The 20,712-nt window shown below is 34.3% G+C and overlaps 1 protein-coding gene across 1 annotated transcript in view; it reads right to left on the bottom strand.

Moving 5' to 3' along the window:
- Positions 1–17,754, bottom strand: part of MS3_00001022 (uncharacterized protein) — a 55,798-nt gene extending 38,044 nt beyond the window's left edge. Inside the window, exons 1-3 of the mRNA XM_051208558.1 lie at positions 17,574–17,754; positions 13,613–13,751; positions 7,026–7,408 (exon numbers count right to left, since the gene is read on the bottom strand). Coding sequence (XP_051070075.1) covers positions 7,026–7,112 — 87 coding nt within the window. The 5' untranslated portion in view covers positions 7,113–7,408; positions 13,613–13,751; positions 17,574–17,754. The remainder of the gene's footprint in view (positions 1–7,025; positions 7,409–13,612; positions 13,752–17,573) is intronic.
- Between the last annotated feature and the right edge of the window lie 2,958 nt (positions 17,755–20,712).

Genomic DNA, 20,712 nt, shown 5'->3' on the forward strand with positions numbered 1-20,712 from the left:
TTCCGAATGAATTGAGGTATTATTCATTAAGTATTCATTTATTCAGTATTCAAAATAGAATTTCATGCTAAAAAGCAAAGTGAGAACTTTAATGACATTCAATTCTCCTAAACCTATAGTGACAGTTTTAATAACTGTGGTTATATTACTGATGTTAATATTTTCTGCTTACAATTTTTTCATACATCTTTTAACGAAACATTTGATTTCCTGTGCTGTCTTTGAGGCACTTATCACTATTTGTGATACCACATTTAGCTTTCCAATGAATACATATCATAAATTGAAGTGATTGGTGATTTGACTTGTACATTTGTTCCTTAGTAAAATTTCGATATAAGTAATATATGTATCAGTATTGTGCAAAGCAGTGTCGTATATCAATTATTAGGATCTGAATGAAACATTACGATACACAACAATGATGACATTTACTCACACAATATATGATACTTAAAAAATATATGAAGATATAGCGAAAGCATGAAATAGTTGCATGGCAACCAGCACATTAAAAAAAAATTTGCAATACAAAACAGTACACATATGGATGAAAACTATTCAGATCAAAACATCCTTCCATAGTAAATTGATATGGTTATTAATTTCATAAGGAGTGTAGAAACCATTAAGCAAGGAGTATTTGAGAATTACCATAATCTTAGTCATTACAATGCTAATAACAATCCTAGTGTGTTCATTCAGTGTAAAGCGTGGAAAAAGTGTAAGAAAAGCGTAGAACAAATAATAACTGACTTTTCCCATAAATGTGATGTACATAAATGTCGATTTACTACATTTTCTTTTATGAAGCAAACTTCATATTCACTTATTTATTTATTTATTTATTTTAACACATAGATATTGGTACAAGGAGACACCAAATACATATGTGCCACACATATCTCATTCGATATGTGTGAGGGCTGTGATACTGCCCGGGTGCGTAAACCGAACCAGGTGGTTTACTTAGGGGGTCACTCCCCGATCCTTTGACCTGAAGGTCTGATCTACAAGGCAGTGTATCAACGTAAGGAGATGCAGTCCCATGGTAGCTGGTGACCAACAATTGGTTCATAAGCCATTTGTTCCCTCAGGATACTGGAGCCTATATGCACCACTTATTTGTACCAGGATTTGACTGATGAAGGAATTGCGGTTATTTAGTATACCAGTAAACATCATCTATTAAAATGTGATGTGAATGTGAAAACTAATACAACAAATCAAAAGTGAATCATGAACATTCATTTAAGCAACTATTTATAAAATCAAAAAATGTTTACAAGAAAACGTAGGATACTTTCAATACCATAAAAAGTGTTGAAAATAATCGCTTGAAATTCAATATCCATACTCTTGTCATTCACTACAGTCGATCAAAATGTTGATTTGATGAAAAATCAATACTCTATTACTTTTTCCTTCAAGGACATCTAGGCAATCAAAATATCTGCTTTTAAACTAGATTATCAAGACACACTTCAAACAGAATAAACGTGAGCGATGAAGTCTATTCGAAAAGAACTAACATCTTACTGTGCACAAGACAAATTTTTTTTATTGTCAATGTTCATTATGTCAGTATCGGTAGAGAAATATGTAGATAACCGATAGGTGAATCAATTGATGATAAAGTGTTTTATATTCACTACATTTTACCTTTGACAAAAACGTACGAATATTTCATTTTATTTTATTTCATCGAAGTTTAAAGAAATCCATCCTTAATCGTCAGAACTTATTTACTTACTTACTTACTTACTTACTTACGCCTGTTACTCTTAATGGAGCATAGTCCGCCGACCAGCATTCTCCAACCCACTCTGTCCTCCGCCTTATTTTCTAATTCCATCCAATTCTTGTTCATTCTCCTTACGTGTATCTCAATTTCTCGGCGTAATGTGTTCTTTGGTCTTCCTCTTCTCATTCGGCCTCGAAGATTCCATGTGAGGGCTTGTCTTGTGACGCAGTTCGGTGCTTTCCTCAATGTGTGTCCTATCCACTTCCAACGCTTCTTCCTGATTTCTTCCTCCGCTGGGATCTGGTTTGTTCTGTCCCACAGTTGGTTGTTGCTAATAGTGTCCGGTTAACGGATCCGAAGTATTTTGCGTAGACAACTGTTAATAAACACCTGTATCTTCTGGATGATGGCTTTCGTAGTTCTTCAGGTTTCCGTTCCATACAGTAGAACTGTCTTGACATTTGTATTGAGAATGTTGACTTTGGTGTTGGTTGACAGACAGTTATTTTGAGTTCCAGATGTTCTTCAGTTGTAAATATGCTGCTGTTGCTTTGCCGATCCGCACCTTCATATCTGCATCAGATCCTCTGTGTTCATCAGTGATGCTACCCAAATATGTAAAGGTTTTTTTCATCTTCCAAATCTTCTCCGTCAATTGTGATTCGACTGTTGCATGGTGTGTTGTATCGGAGAATCTTGCTTTTCCCTTTGTGTATATTGAGACCTTCTGCTGCTGAACTGGTCATTTTTTCCTGCATTTGTTGTTGCGTTTGTGATAGAACAGCCAGATCATCTGCGAAGTCTAGATCGTCCAGCTGCATCCTAGATGTCCACTGTATCCTGTGCTTCCCTCCAGATGTTGACGTCAGAACGTATTTATTCCATCAATAGTTTTTATTTATGAAATAGTGAAACATATTTATTTGAAATGTTAACTTTTAAACTTAAAAATTATTTTAAAAGACTATAGGGGTTGTAGAAATTATTAAGTTTTTGATTGAGATCATTAACCGATTGATGTCAGACTACCGTTGGAAACCTGGAAGCACTGGACGGCCGTGTAGTCCTATTGTTGGACACCTCAGTGACAGTGCGCATCCACGAACTGAGAATTATCGATTTACGATTTTTCAGGTATCTTTTATGGTCATAAATATTCTGTATCTACATAATGTGCCCAAAAAAAGATTGAAAATACCGTTCTATGAATGAACGGAAATATTTATATGTCGAACCATTTTTTTTGTTTCATATGTTCTCTACGACACACTATTGGTTTTAGTCCGTACAAATAGTCATCAGTGAACATTGTATAATATATAGTGTTCTACTTAATCACATATGATTTCTTTAAGATCTAGGAAGATACTTAACATGAAAACTGTAATCTACATATTTCATGTGATAAGAAGAAAATAATGAAACTTGACAGTTTGATTCATTTCATAATGTGGTTGCTTTAAAAAGAACACTAACACATGATAATAGTTCAGCTCGCGTTCTATCAGGATATTAGGATACATGAAACTGTCATTTGATTGCATATTCTATGAGAAAGTTTGCCTTACTCTTCCTTTCATCGATATCACTTAAAATATTATGCATAGTATGATGAGTTTTCTTTCACTTTAATTATGAATATTAATGGAACTAATGATAGATTAACATTTATGAAATACATTGTTTATTGATCATTATAATGTACTTAGAGTATTTCAATGTGGATTATGCCCTTATCAGAAGTACTACTACAAACAAACTGTTGATTTTATTGTTCTTAACAAACAATTTCATTATCAATTTCATTTTAATGATGTAGTTGAATCGTTTTGGCAACGACACTTAAGGGTTGGATGTGTCTGGCTTTACACAGTTTAGTTACTGAAATCATTATCCAATTTACTGCAACACGTTTCACTATACAATTTGACGTGTTGAATGAAATGAACCTCGTTTACTGATCACCAATTGTTAAATTTTATGATTTATGTAATCTCACAGATTGAAATTATGAGTCAATTGAAGCTAGACCACCATGGAAAACCTGGAAGCACTGAACGGCCGTTTCGTACTAGTATGGGACTCCTCCGTAGTGCGCATCCACGATCCCGCACCCCACGAGATTCAAACCCAGGACTCATGATCTCAACTGTTGAAATTACTATAAATATCCACAAAACCCATCCTGATAATAATCATCTGCTCACTAGTAACTGACTTCAAGAGACACTCCTGGAGTTCTAGTGAGAAGTCGTTACCAGTGGAGTTCAACCAGGTCTCTTGTGAGATATCAGCTCACTGAAGACAATGTTGTACGGTGACGCAACTTCGTGAATTGGTTGAAGTTAGACATTAACACCGATAGATGCCGGCTGGCTCAGTGGTCTAGGTGTTTGAGCGCCTGGCGCGAGAATGATAGGTCCTGGGTTCGAATCTAGTGGGGTGAGGGATCGTGGACGCGCACTACTGAGGAGTCCCATACTAGGACGAAACGGCCGTCCAGTGCTTCCAGGTTTCCAACGGTGGTCTAACATCAAATGATTCATGATCTCAACCAAAAACATTATTATTGTTGTTCGAATACTTTTACGAATTAATTCGAAGAAAATTACATGTTTATCTTAGTTTCTTTTTGTTTTAAATGATTGACATATTTCATATAACAAAAGGTCTTCTAATCACTATAGTTCCTTTCATAATGTTGATTGAATACATCAACCCATATATATATATACTTAGCCATGTACTTGTATTCCATAGTAAGTAATATAAACATCTTTAACATTGAACAGGAAATTAAAATCCATTTTAAAACAAAAAAAATGGAATGAATAACAATTGAATATTGACTAATAAATACGTTGTACATTGATTAGTTCTATGATGTATTATATAATAACATAATTTTCATTATATTATCCAAAGGGAAACAATATGAATTCATGACTACAAAATGGGAGGTAATGTTGTTGTTGTTGTCTTGGAAATAAATTTCAAAAGATGAAATAACAAAACGATAAAAACGTTTGATTGTTTAATGAAATAATGATCATTCGTAACATTTTTTTTGGGGCGGGGGAAATAAGAAATTTGTTTACCATTAAAAAACAAGAATGATGATAGAATCTGTTTATTTCATTCATCTGTAACAATATGTATTATTAAGCAGTGATGGAATAGGGGCTAGCAGTGGAATTCAGTTTAACGCGCGTTTCGTCCTATTTCGGACCCGTCGTCAGCTGGATGTACCTACATCTCAGAGGTGTTGATGTTCACTCTGGGACTCGAACTCAGTACCATTCGCTTCAAACGCCATCGTGTTATTCACTCAGCTACTGAGTCATCAATGGGAAGATACAAGCCACACATCATTGCATTAATTCTTATTTTACATTCATTAATTTTTACTACTGGTTATTGCTAATATCGCATAGGTAAACATTGTTTCCAGTGAATCGTATATAAGAAAATGAGAATCATTCAAAGATATATTTGTCAATAGAATAACAGATGATTAAATGGCATACTATAATGTCTAGTTTAACATTAAAAGTTGCTATTATCTCATCAAAATGGTTACTGACAACGAACGTGATATCATAAAAAAATTACAGTTTAGTTATTCAGTTATGAGTGAAATACTCACAATTCACTTATCACGGTTAAAGGTATATGAATCCTATTCTAATTGTTTTTCAGTGAATCACTTCACTATCATATTTGGAGAACTTCCATAAAAGTGAAATATCCATGAAATAAGTGATTGTACAGCTTTGTTCTCCGAACTAGATGGTTTGGCATTGGAGTTTTTATTGTTCTTCTGAATGACATCATCAGCACAAACTTCATGTAGAAGTACAGCTGATCAACTATGTTATGAAACACTGGACAGTTGTAGGACTGTTTAAATACTTTAGGCAACTAAAAACTATTCCCTGATGTAACTGACATTATTCAACTAGAATCATTGAAATGTTCAATGATAACAATGTACAATGACAACAATAATATTAAGTTATTGAGTAGTTACTGTCTTGTATAAATTGTAGACTAAAACTTATCTTGAAAATATGAGTGCTAATTCTGATCTTTTGATAGATTTTCTAAGTAAACTACTATTTAATGCAAACACTTACAAAATAAAATAAGTGTTCTCATCTACAACCTTCAAAACCATTACCATTTTCCTTATGCCACACCACTTATCATCACAAAGTTGATCCAGTGTCTATGACATATTAGATTGACAGAAAATTGGAAATGCAGCGTGCTAATGTTGCGTAATTCTAAATCTTATTAGTCTAAATTAATACACACTATGATGTTATCAGATAATAAATACTCATAAAGGCTTAACACGAAGGAATTAGTCAATTAGTCAGCTACAACGTAGGACCAAGCACATATATGCATCGGTCCAAGTTGCCATACCTCACAATAACACAACAAGATGAACACCGAATTCATAAAAGTAGTTAATTCAGTTGTGGTAATATATAAAACAAAGATTGCAATAAGGATATAGTACAGGAAGAAAGAATTAGTTGGTTGATAGAAAGAAAGATATGAAGCAATTTTAATCTCTTAGTTTAAGGGAAGACAGAGAGTGTATAAACCTAAGCCATTGTGATCGATTCTGAGCCATGTCATCAACAGTCTTCAACCATTCGTTACGATAGTTACGTGGACCCCAATCAAGTAGTCTGCATCTACCAACATGGCTAAGACCAAATGTTAGTGTGTTCAAGCACTGACACCACGTTATGGTTTGGCCACCCCTAACTTTCTTCCAACCATCCCCTACACCGGTTAGCATTGCACGTAGTGGTAATCGGTGTTCAGGCATACGTAACACATGGCTCAACCATCTCAGTCGATGAAGATTCACAACCTCTTCAACTGATTTACCATCATTCCCTAATACCCTGTGTCTAACCTCACTATTACTTACCCGGTGATCTCAACAGACGCCAGCAGTATTTCTAAGGCATCTGTGGTCAAATACTAGTAGCTTACGAGTGTCTTTTTACTCTTAATGGCCACGTTTCGCTGCCGTAAATTAAAACAGAACGGACTGCCGTGAAGGAATGATAATTAAGTACAAGTTTAATAGTTTTCTATTTAATCTTTACAAAAGAAATGTTTATTATAATTGAGAATGAGGTCAATTAATGGTATTTCGTCTGAATACTTGTATCTAAGGGCTACAAACAAGGGCTATTTATAAAAACGTATTTACGAACACTAAAAAAATACAAACAAACAAAAAATTACATCTTACATGAAGTTCCACTAGAAGTTTTTTCTTTACATCAATATTGATTAAACATTCGATCATTTTGTTCAAATAAGAAGATACCTCATTCATACTAGTACAACCTGGTATATTAGCTTTATTGGTCCAATTTTGATTCATAAACTTATTTTCTATAAGATATTCCATAATGTTACTTGATGATTCTGTTGTTCCTTCAATCATTTTCATATTCTGATTATATTCTGATGTGAATTGTTCTATGAAACGTTCAACCATCATTGATGGATCTTGTTCAGCATATGCTTCGAATTGTTTTAATTGATCAAATGATTTAAAAGATAAAAATTCTATAAAAAATTTATCTAACCAACGATTTAATTCGTTGTATCCATCTTCAAATATAATCGCTAATTGTTAAAGAAAAAAAAGGAGAAAGAATATTACATTGGTAATGATCAGAGTGATATAAGATTCAGCATGAGTCTAAAATATATATATATATATATATATATATATATATATATATATATCGTCTTTTGGTTAGCAATGATACGTTTTAAGCAAAGATGGAATAAAGGCTAACAGTGTAATCCAGGACGCGCGTTTCGTCCTATTTCGAACTCGTCGTCAGCTGGATGTACCTACATCCCAGAGTTGATATGCACTCTGGGACTCAAACCCAGTACCATTCGCTTCAAATGCCGTCGCGTCCTCCACTCAGCTACTGAGTCCTAATAGCCACTTGCTTGTGGAATGGGGTGCATTCGAATTCATTTGGTATTATTTTACTAGAATCTTCCCATTGATGTTTAGGACTGAAATTGATCAGTCTCTTATCGGCGCACCTCCTGGATTCCACTGCTAGCCACTATCCCATCTTTGCTTATAAAGCTTGTAAATTAAGGCAATATCGAGGCAATACGCACAGTATGCACAGATCTTGTTAGATTTCACTGCTTAGCAATTAAAATTTGATTCACTTTTAGCCGAAAAAATACATTTTCGAATCTAACATTCAAAGCGCCCATTTTTTGTCACAGATTAATCAAATAAAGTTCAGAATGACAGTCACTAGAAATTTTCATTTAAAAATGCTTGTAAATGTGTAACATTACGTTTGAAGGCAATTTTATTGTTATTGTAATGTTGCATTGAACCAGTTTTTCACAAAGCTCTCTTGTTCTATCATGAATATTTTCTTCGATAAAAAGTATTTTGGAAATAATACAACTTGACTCATGAAGCAACTTGATTTGATTTCTGATAACAATAATTATCATAAAATTACTGATTTTAAAATAGGATAGAGCATCGTGGAAAACCTGGAATCACTGGACGGCCGCTTCGTCTTAGTGCAAGAATTCTCGGCAGTGCGCATCCATGATCTCGCTCACGAGATTCGAAACCAGGACCTATCGGTCTCGCGCACGGACGCTTAACCTCTATACCAATGAGCTGGCATCCAACGGCCCAATAAGTTCTGGGTTGGAATCTTGCGAGACAGGATCGGGGATGTGTACTGTTGAGGAGTCCCACACTGGGACGAAGCGCCAATCCAGCGCTTCCAGGTTTTTTATGGTGGCCTACCTTCAAATGACTCTTGAACTCAACTATTAAATAAGGATTCGGATTAGGCTAAATTTATGCGTACAGTAAAATCTGAATGAAATTACAATTCGTGAATAGTTTATTATCATTAAAGCACACTTTATAGATGTTGCATTTGGTCATGAGTAATCTAGTGAAATGTCCATGATAATGTCTCCATTGTACGATGGAATTCGTCCTGATCAATTCTGAAAACCTAATACATATATACAGAAAATCATATCTGTAGTTGTTGTTTGATCCACTATAAAGGTTACACCAGCTAAATATACTCTCACTATCTCATTGTATTTTACTTCACCACATTCTCTTGTCTTTCTGTTTTTATCGTTTACTAGTCTCCCAATGATTGTTGCTCAAACAATGAACGAAGTGGCTATGTTTAAATGAGACACAAATTAAAGTTAACGACTAGTTCTATTTCGACATACAGCTTTTTTGTCACAGTTTGAAAGGATGCTCGTATGAGGCTGTTGAACGAATAGAAATTTGAGAATAATTATAATTGCATTAAATGTTAGTAGGGTAATATTTAATAAGCGATTACGTAATACGTGAAGTGAAATAAACAGAGTATCCAATAAATAAATCGAAATGATTGTTAATTAGATTGTTGAAATTTGGAAGAACTAAATGAATCAAGTCAATTAAACTGTAACATATTTATTAGATTCACATGATCTTGCTGCTCTTATTTAGAATTTACTAAATAAAAAATCCAACTCCGCCTGTAGCTCTTTCAGAGTTATCGTCGATCACAAGCCCGAGTAAAGAAGGAGGGTTGAGCGTGAGGTCGTCAACCCCATTCCATAGAAAAAAATCTCGCTAAAAGACACCAACCAGATTAAACAAATTAAAGGTCAAGACAGTTCTACTGTACGGAGCTCAAACTTAAAGAACTACCACAACCATCATCAATAAGATACAAGTGTTCTTAAACAATTGTCTACGCAATATGCCCAGTGTTCGTTCGCCGAATACCACTAGCAATAGCCTACTGTGGGAGAAACGAACGAGGAAATTAGAAAACGACGTTGGAGGTAGATAGGATATACACTGAGGGAATCAACAAACTGCATCACGAGGCAAGCGCTATCGGAAGCAAAAAACAGGAAGGTCGAAGAACACACTGGTCAAGAATTGTAAGCAGACATGAAAAGGATGAATAGCAAATGGGAACAACTGGAAAGGATTCCACAGTACAGATTTCGGTGGGTAGTGTTGGTGGGCGACCGACGCTCCTTTGAGAGGTGTAACAGGCGTAAGTAATTTAAAAATTATGCTCCGATAAAACCACAACATATGGATGCCTTACGTTGGCTGTTATATTACGTATTTATGGATTTAGAAGTTTGCGTTCCCAAGGTGGTTGATTCATAAATACTTAATCACTTGGAAATCTTCCTTTGTTTTTAAACACTATCTGGGAATCTCTAGTTTGCACAATAAATAGGTTGGCTTAAACATATTTTGCTGTATATATTCAAGTGTTATTAGTGAGTCTTATTACTTCATAACGTACAGTGATATGAGTCCGGATGTAAGTTCAAAGTTGCTCTTTAAAAGTACATGGGGATTTAATGGAAGAGAATTAGATTTATAAAACTTTCAGTGATTAAACTATGGGTAAATCCAAAGTTTTGCTCGACAATTTGGTTCAAGCATTTTCAAGGAACTATAATCAAACATCAAAATTATTGAATACCTAGACATTATAAGTACAGAAGATGGAATACAATTAGCAGTCTAATAGCAATTAGGGATGAATAAATAAACCTTAACATCACTTCATATTTTATTTTATTTAATTTAGCTTGGTCAAGACAATAGCATTGAAATCATGAACCGATCAATGCTAGACCACCCTTAAAAAGCTGTAAACAGTGAACGGTTGTTTCCAGCGGGTCATAGGTCCTCACTTCAAAGTAATGGGACCGAATGGCGCTCCAGTACTTCCAGGTTTTCAGTGGTGATCTGACATTGATCGAGTCAACAATCTCCACAACCCAATGCTGACAGTTAATGTATTTATTTATCCTCATTTTATGCATGCTGAAGCATGTTTGATTCATATCATCTAGCAAGTTATTCAGTTTCATCAAATTTCTATTCAGAGATGATTTATGGTCAGCGAATTTCTTAGCAGCATATATATATATACCTAGTCTAGAATAAGCTAAATTAAACTGGAATTAGTTGTTATAATTTCTCAGAAGTTAACACTGACTATTGATAATTTATCTTAATTTAGAGTAGGAGGTGAACACGTAGAGCAAATTAGGACAGTCAGGCGAGTAACTTTTCGTTTTACACATGGAAAACGGAGTTTGATTCGTAAAAACTAATTGAATGTTCTCTCAAATTTAATCATAAAATGATTCACCAGAAGTGGATTCAACAGTGATCTCATCATAGTTCTATCTTTATACACTTTGTTATTGAAATGAACTTGAACATGGAAGTGCAATGTAACAAATGCTTTTTCGTATAAGTGATCTGCAAATCATAATTTGTGCCGTGTTAATCAATCTAGTGATAGTTGTAACAATTAGATTCTGTTAGAGCTAAACGGGTAAAAAAGAACTAACAATAAATGAAAATCATGAGTCAGTTGAAGCTAGACCACCATTGAAAGCACTGACGGCTTTCGTCCTAGTGTGGGACTCCTCAGCAGTGCGCATCCACGAGGTGTCCCATACTAGGACGAAACGACCGTCCAGTGCTTCCAGTTTTCAATCTAGTCAACTGACTCATGATTTCAACCTGTGAAATTTACTAAAATCTCCACAAAACTCATTCTGATAATAAATGAAAACACAATTGTTTTCAGAAGTATCACTGTTTATCATTGTTTCCGCAAATCAAATTGTATGACGAATAACAGGAAACATCAACTCAGTCAGTGTTAACAAGTAAGCGCAAATTTCCTTAAGTGATTGGCAAAATGCTCAAATAGAAACACCTTTACAATCTATTTAATTAATCATGTAACAGGTAAGACATTTTTGTATTTAAAATAAGCTTGAAACAAGTGTATCCGTATCTCTCCAAACTCTTGTTTATAAGTACCACTACCATGATTTGAATTTCTAGGACTGTTTATATTATTGTACCGTATTACTATTGTACAAGTTAATTTTTTTAGTGTTGTTATTTTCATTTGGTCATATATTCACCATAGAAACAACTTAGTCGAGAGAAACGTCAGAAATTCAATTAGTGTATTACAAAAATTTCTGATTAGTTTATTGTTACATTGATTTATCTCACCTCTCTTTCATTAATAGAGTACAGTTAAATTGACTATTCATGCATAACGTATTACATAGTTATAATTCTAATCATTTTATGTATTTCGTTTAAACTTACTCTATCTTTGCTGAAATGCTCATGCTCATTATCGCATTTGATCGATTTATATGCGTCAAAAAAAAATATTGCAGAACATTCAAGTAAAGAATGCTGAAGGATCCAGAACAACATTGATCGTTAGTATAACTTTTTTTTTCAATGATTGATTATGAAAATCTGTAAATTATTTGTATTACTACTAATGCATTAGTACAAACTATAAACAAGTTATTCACTTGATATTGTTTAGCATGTATCTTCCCACTGAGGTTTAAAACTGCAATTGATCAGTCTGTTATTGGCATATGTGCATACTGTGCGTATTGCCTCAATATAGCCTTAATTGACAAGCTATTTGTAAGCAATGATGGATAGTGGGTAGTAGTGGAATCCAAGACAAGTTAATTCTCAACATATTAGATCTTAATGTCTATATTCCATTAGTTCAATCGTATTCATGTAATAAAATAAGTTTATAAACAGTGAAAATAGTTTTATACTAGAAAATCATAACTAGCTTTAAATTTACATGAATGAATAGTTTACTATTTAAATATTGCTAATGAATCAGTGAAGTCGCGGATCGATAAAGGAAGAGCAGCATATTTACAACTGAAGAACATCTGCAACTCAAAACAACTGTCTGTCAACCAACACCAAAGTCAACATTTTCAATACAAATGTCGAGACAGTTCTACTGTATGGGACGGAAACTTGAAGAACTACGAAAGCCATCATCCAGAAGATACAGGTGTTGATTAACAGTTGTCTACGCAAAGTACTTCGGATCCGTTGGCTGGACACTTAGCAACAACGTACTGTGGGAGAGAACAAACCAGATCCCAGTGGAGGAAGAAATCAGGAAGAAGAGCTAGAAGTGGATAGAACACACATTGAGGAAAGCACCCAACTGTGTCACAAGACAAGCCCTCACATGGAATCCTGAAGGTCAAAGGAGAAGAGGAAGACCAAATGAACAAGAATTGGATGGAGCTAGAAAAGTAGGCGGAGGACAGAGTGGGTTGGAGAATGCTGGTCGGTGGCCTATGCTCCATTAGGAGTAACAAGCGTAAGTAAGTAAGTAAGTAAGTAAGTAAGTAAGTAAGTAAGTAAGTAAGTAATCAGTGAAGTTCTTTATTATTATTTAAAGAAAGTTATGTATCTGTGTGAATAGAAACAAACCAAACAGAAATGAGTAATTCTGACCATAATTTTGAAATGAAAACATCTTTGAAACTTTTTAACTAAACTTCTGATTGTCACATTTTGACCAAGTGTTTTCGGTATATTTAGGTTAGGGGTTGAAAAGCAAAAATCCAAATGTCAAGTATTCAGTTTTCGATAAAAATTGATCAGCATTTTGTATTTAGATGCTTCTTGAAAATGTTTTGCAAGTTCGATATTTATTATGCTCTATGGCATTCGAATGTGTAATCCCAACTAATTGAAGAATATATTCTATAACAAACAGTATTTCTTTCTTAAAACATAGCGTATTCGATTTTGCACATAATCTCAAAAGTAACTGACTTCATTATATTCGGAATTGAGTGTTCATTATAATGGATGAAAAGGAAGATATTCAATTAAACGATACAACCAGGTCCAGAATTAACTAATATATAATGCAACCAGATATAAAGTTAACATACCCCTATGTAACTGAACCATATAATCACCTCTTTCCCGTATCAATTTACGTAAACTCTCCCATAGTATCATTAAATTACCAAGTGATTCACTCAATTGATCCGCAATACGTGGATATTGTACAATGGTATTGACTACATTCTAATTTAAAAAAAAAAGAAAGAACCTTGTTGAAATTGAGACTGGTTTTTCGAATGATCATTACTTGTCATTTTTATATACAATTATTGAGTAACTAGATTATTAGAAATAAGTAGGTCATTTATGATAAGTTTTCGGTTGATTCATTCACTACTGATATACAATTTAATCTTCTTCATTCGTTGTCAATTGAATATTTACAGTCTTTCCTATTTAAAGACACTTTGAATTGTTCATGTATAGATATTATATTTAGTTTTACAGTGCCATGTGCTCTGGTATACTTGAATATGAACTACAATTGTTACAGAATAAATTCAATACAAGCTGATTGCTACTTCCGGATATAAGCCTGGGCATAGAGAGACGTAAGCGAATAGTGAAGTAATAGGAACATGACTGTCGAGTCGACCACATTAGTGCTGGTTGAGTTAGTACCCGTTCAATTCAGAGACACTAACCTGTAAAGTAAATAGGAGTCCGAAATAGAAATAAGGTTCCGAGTGGCAACTCGGCGCACGTGATACTGGTTGATAGCTTCAAAGAAATAACGTAATAGCATTATAGTTTGTTAATGAAACTAGTAGAACTACCTCGTTCATTAACTTTATTATCTCCCATACAATCTATTTTTACTATTTTAGAATGAACATTTAACTACTGAGATCATCTTGCTCATTAAAAGCATAAATCAGTTTCTATTATACAAAATAAGATGTTAAATGATTAAAAAGTTAAGGATAATAATTATCTGTGAGAATTATTCAAGACGTCAATCATTTCTTTAACAAATACAGTTTGTCTTCAGAATGATGTACAATTTTTGGAGATTTAAAATGATGAAAATCACTGATTGACATAATTCTATTAGGTAGTATGAACCATTCGATCCTTTTCCATCTTTTCATTGATATGTCTTCTAAGAAAACATAACATTGGTACATTAAAATAGGCACATGCAATAAGAAACGCTATAGATTCACCATAGTTTACCGAACACACACTTACTTACTTACTTACTCTCGCCTGTTACTCCTCGTGAAGAAGCATAGGCCGCTCACCAGCATTCTCACTCCAACCATGTCTCAACCAATCCTTTCCAACTCTTTCCAGTTGTTATTCATCCTTTTCATATTTACTTCTATTTCCCGACATAATGTGTTCTTTTACCTTCCTCTTTTCCGATTCCCTTCAGGATTCCAAATTAGGGCTTGCCTCGTGGTGCAGTTTGACGATTTGCGTAATGTATGTTCTATCCATTTCCATCGTCTTTTCCTAATTTCTTCTTTTGGTGGAAGTTGGTTTGTTCTCTCCCACAAAAGGCTGTTGCTGATGGTATCCGGCCAATGGATGCTGAGTATCTTGCGTAGACTTGGATTATTTTTTCTGGTAAGCGTAGACAGCTATTTATAAATACTTGTACTTTCTTGATAGTGGTTGTTGTAGTTCTCCAAGTTTCAGCTCCGTACAGTAGAACTACATTGACGTTGGTGTTGAAGATTCTCACTTTGATATTGATTGAAATTTGTTTTGAGTTCCATATGTTCTTCGATTGTAGAAATGCAACCCTTGCTTTGCCAATTCTTGCCTTTACATCTGCATCTGAGCCTCCTTGTTCATCGATGATGCTTCCCATGTATGTGAAGGACTCTACATCTTCCAGAGTTTTGCCATCAAGAGTGATTGGATTGCTGTTCTCCGCTTTGAATTTGAGGACCTTGGTTTTCCCTTTGTGTATGCTGAGGCCTACTGATGCAGAGACTGCTGCCACACTGGCTGTCTTTGTCTGCATCTGCTCGTGTGTATGAGATAGAAGAGCTAGGTCATCTGAGTAGTCCAAATCGTCTAATTGGTTCTGAGCTGTCCATTGTATTCCGTGTTTTCCCTCATATGTTGAGGTCTTCATAATCCAGTCGACCACCAGAAGAAAGAGGAAGGGAGAATACACACACACACACATAAAACAACTTACAAGGGCAGAAAAAATTGTTGTTGACTTTACTCTTGAAATACTTATCTAGTAAGCATTTTTAAGCCAAGTATTCATAAATACGCAGATTCTCAATAGTTTTTATTCGGCAAAATCATAATCTATCTTGAATGACATTTTTACGTGGGTTTTTTGTTTTGTAAGTAAATACTCTTCTAAACGCTTCAAGTAATCGTCATGACTATTAGATGAATAGTTAAGAAAACTAAAAAAAATAATTTTATTTTACTAACAGTGAAATTTATTCTTCAGAGAGTTTTTCTTCTTTTCATACAATCACTGAAGGAATTAAACGGTAAATTAATCTTTGGTAACTGCATAGAGTTTGTTTCAAATGGCATAAATGTGTATCTAATTTATCATTGAAAAGTACAACGATATTAATCTTGATTGAGATCATGAACCGATTGATGTTAGGCCACCGTTGGAAACCTGGAAGCACTGGAGAGCTGTTTCGTCCTATTATGGGACTCCTCAGCAGTGCGCATCCACGAGCCCGATCGCGGGATTCGAACCCAGGTATCTACCTCAGTAAAATGGAAGTTGGTCGCGCAATTTCGTGGATTGGTTGATGTTAGACACTATCGCCATCGGATGCCGGCTCAGTGGTCTAGTCGGTTAAGCGTTCGCGCGCGAGACCGTAGGCACTGGGTTCGAATCCAGCGAGCGGGATCGTGGATGCGCACTGCTGAGGAGTCCCACAATAAGACGAAACGGCCGTCCAGTGCTTCCAGGTTTCCAACGGTAGCCTAAAATCAATTGATTCATGATCTCAATCAAAAACTTAATAATCTCCACAACCCCTATACTGTTAGTAATCTTGTCAAAACTGTAACCTTATATAAGTAATAAATGTCGACAAATTATTTAAGTATACTTTTCTGATTTTATCTTTGGGTTGTAAAAAAAAACGTCGTTTCAATCATTTCGTACGTTTTGTTGATTAGAATTAATGATACAGGAAAACAAATAATAAATCAGCAACAATGATTGTTATAATTAAAACAAGAGTGTAAATTCTTTAGAATAAGCACTAAATTTATAGAACTCATCATGTTTAGCGTGGAACTCGGGCTAATTTGTTTTGCAATACAATGGCAGATAACACACTTGAAACAGACATATTTTGTACAAATCACTGAATAAACTTTGAAATTTTTGTGAAACTTATCAAAAGTGATTGAGTTTCATAACTCATAAGTTCCAATTCACTTGAAAACAATTCATCCCTGTTAGAAACCTTACCCAAGAACTGGTTGTAGGAATGTTATACTGGAGAGTTTATAAGTGAAATTATGTAACTGTTCAATATCAGTACCTTCGAACTACTGGAACTCAAAAGGTCCAGACTATAATTTATGAACGACCTTTGAGAGACACTGAAGTGACCCTGAGGGTGGACACCTACTGATTAGGACTAAATAAGGGTTATAGAGCCGTTAGAATTCTCATTTATAGTTGATGATTAGAATTAAAAATTAGTTTTAGAGTTTTCATCACGAACTGACATCAACTATAATGCCAAAACTTTATTTAGCCAAATGTATGGATGAATTTCGCACCAAAATTCGTGACCCGTTATCTTATATCTAATTGGTTCGTCCATAAATTATAGTCTGGCCCTTAAAACTTAAAGAAACAAGTTAATTTTGTAAAATGTGAAATCTCAGTGTGTCATTCAGTAGTTCAACTTTGACCTACAACATTATATATGCATATAAATGTAAATCATTGATGTAAAATGATTTTTTTTTACAACAATTAACAACATATAGATCAATCAGACATTTCATCAATCTAGCAGTCATTTAATAGTCTGCAATAAAACATACTTGGAAAACCTGTTCAATACGATCATTATTAGATTCAATTTCACTTTCAAGTACACGATGTTGTGTATATTGTTTACTGACGAATACTTTGTATGGTACCAATGAACTCATATTTGATAGTTTACCTGCTTGATCATATTCTTCAACAAGTTCTTTCTTTTCTATAAGCCATTCTTGAAGCTAAATGAAAAACATGTTGATATACAGTAAATTCATAAACATACCAAAATAACAAGTGACTAAACATAAGCACTCTTTATCCTTCTATTCCTGTATAATACCTCAGATATCAGTTACCAATTAATTTTGACAAGCGAATAAATAAAATATTGTCACGAAATACTTTTATCATGCGTACAAATGAAAATAGCTGGTTATTGATTCCGATTAGGTGGCGTAGTGCAATAAAAAATCATTTCCTGAAAAACTTGGATGTTTTGTTTTTGTGGCTAATAACTCATGTTCATTCAGAATTGTGAACCATTGACTAACAGCTTGATATTTCCTAAGATGATGAATTCTTCATGAAGATGTGTTAACGAATTCAATTGGACAATATTGATGAGTTCAATATTAGGACAAAAAAAAGGCTGTTCAATGATTTTTCATTTTGTTAAATATATGTCTAGATAAAATCAGTAAACGATTTAATTGAATTCAAATAATAATGAGTATTTACTTCATTCTAACTCTTAATTGTTCCATCTAAAACCGACTAAATTGTTTGCGTTGTCAAGACAAAAAAAATATATAAAGGAAAAATCTACTAAGAAATATACTCAATAAAAGTCGTAATTAAAATTTGCAAAAACAATCGATTAATTAAAACTTATCATTATCATTATCTTTATCTAAATAAATTGAAAAGAAAAAGGGGAAAATTTGGGGGCGGGGGCGGGGACTGGTGAGGGTGGAAACAACTTATTATTAATAAAGAGATTAACTCTCAATTGTCATAGAAACATCAAGTTCATTGAATTCATAATGTATGATAATTGTTATCACTGATTTTTCAGACTATTCACAATGAATATCATCATTAACAGTCATTTGATCTTATGAATCATTATCAATTAGTTTCTATTTTAGATACATTGAATTTTCATGCTTCTTTGGAATACAGATTATTACAAGATAAATGAATAGAGAATGAGTATAGAATAATGAGAACATGAATAACATAGTTAGATAATACGAACTAATAAACAAACATCATTTGATTTTGACCTTAAAAGTTTTTTGAATTTGTGTGATAATGGTTGCCAGTTTATAACTTTTTATCTTCATACAAGTTACACTATTCATAGATATTTGTATGTGGATATATGCACCTATCTATCCGTCTAAATCGAATATCATATCCATTGGTAACATTGGTAGCATAAACTGAAATACATACACTTTCAGCAATATCATATCATAGTTTTTTTTTACACAACCACAAGTGATCCATATAAATAAAAAAAGTGGACAAACTAATCACTTCCAAAAGATAGGTCATTAGATTAACAAATGTACAAATTTTCACAGATTGAAATCATGAGTCAGTTGAAGCTAGACCACCATTGAAAACCTGGAAGCACTGGACGGCCGTTTCGTCCTAGTATGGGACTCCTCAGCAATGGTGGTCTAGCTTCAACTGACTCATGATTTCAATCTGTGAAAATTTCTAAAAATCTCCACAAACCCCTTCTGATAATAATCATCTGCTCACTAGTGACTGACTTCAAGAGATACTCCTGGAGTTCTAGTGGGAAGCCGTTACCAGTGGAGTACAACCAGGTCTGTTGTGAGATATCAGCTCACTGAATACAATGGTATATGGTGGCGCAACTTCGTGGATTGGTTGAAGTTAGACATTAACACCGTTGGATGCCGGCTCAGTGGTCTAATGGTTAAGTGCTCGCGCGCGAAGCCAGTAGGTCCTGGGTTCGAGCCCCGCGTGGTGCGGGATCGTGGATGCGCACTGCTGAGGAGTCCCATACTAGGACGAAACGGCCGTCCAGTGCTTCCAGGTTTTCAATGGTGGTCTAGCTTCAACTGACTCATGATTTCAATCTGTGAAAATTTCTAAAAATCTCCACAAACCCCTTCTGATAAAATGTACAAATTGTCCCACAAATTTCCCTCAATTAAGCTTATCCTCTGTTATGACTTTAAGTTGCGGTCGATTTTTACCCTGTGCTAATTGTTCTGTCCTTGACTGGAAAATTAGAGAGCAGCGTACTTATCGATCGATTACAGTGACACGTAAACACGAACGGACGGCCTAGAGTCTCGATTGGTCTCGCTTCTCTGTCTAGCCCAGTCACTGGAGTCCAGAACACAAGTCACAGCCTCGGAGATATGAATCATTATATTTCAAACATACTTTGTTTATATACCAATCAAGCATACCACATCGTACCATAAAATAGAAAACAACATTTACAAAATATTTAACAAGTGAACAGATATCGACCAATAAGAAATGTCCATTTAAAGTCCAAGGACACCATTGGACTTAACATGATAATTATTGGTCTATTCCTCCGCATCCACAACATCCTCCTTCATGCCAAATCATTTTATTCATTATGACATAAGACTAAAGAAGTGAAATGAAACTCATATCTACTTTCATGAACATAGAAATTTCCATCCCCCCAGCCCGCCTTCATTGTAAATAAGATTGAATAAACATCGTCATTTGTTTTTGATATACAACATATATTTTGCCATTGAGATTATTCTGAGAAGTTTATATTTACTCATTTAATTTATTCACCAAGAAGAACAAATTCTGATTTAGATGTATCATTGAAATTTGATTTGTAAATATTCTAGACAAAAGAAAACATTCGTTCCGACGAGATCCAGAAGTAAACAACTGGAATTTCGACGTTTATTAGCTTTAGTTTCGTATATTAGTATGTTGGGATAAGACAATAATCTATGAATGATCTTTGAGAGACGTTATGGTCACCTTGAGAGTGTCCACCTGATAATTAGAACCAAATGAGGGTTGATGGTTAAGGTTAGAAATCGGATTTAGAGTTTTAATCACGAATTGACATCAGCTATAATGCCAAAACTCTATTTAGCCGAATGGGTGAGTGAAGCTCATACCAAAATCCAAGACCTGTAGGTTGGTTTAATT

The sequence above is a fragment of the Schistosoma haematobium genome, chromosome ZW, assembly GCF_000699445.3.
Source record: "Schistosoma haematobium chromosome ZW, whole genome shotgun sequence".
NCBI lineage: Eukaryota > Metazoa > Platyhelminthes > Trematoda > Strigeidida > Schistosomatidae > Schistosoma > Schistosoma haematobium.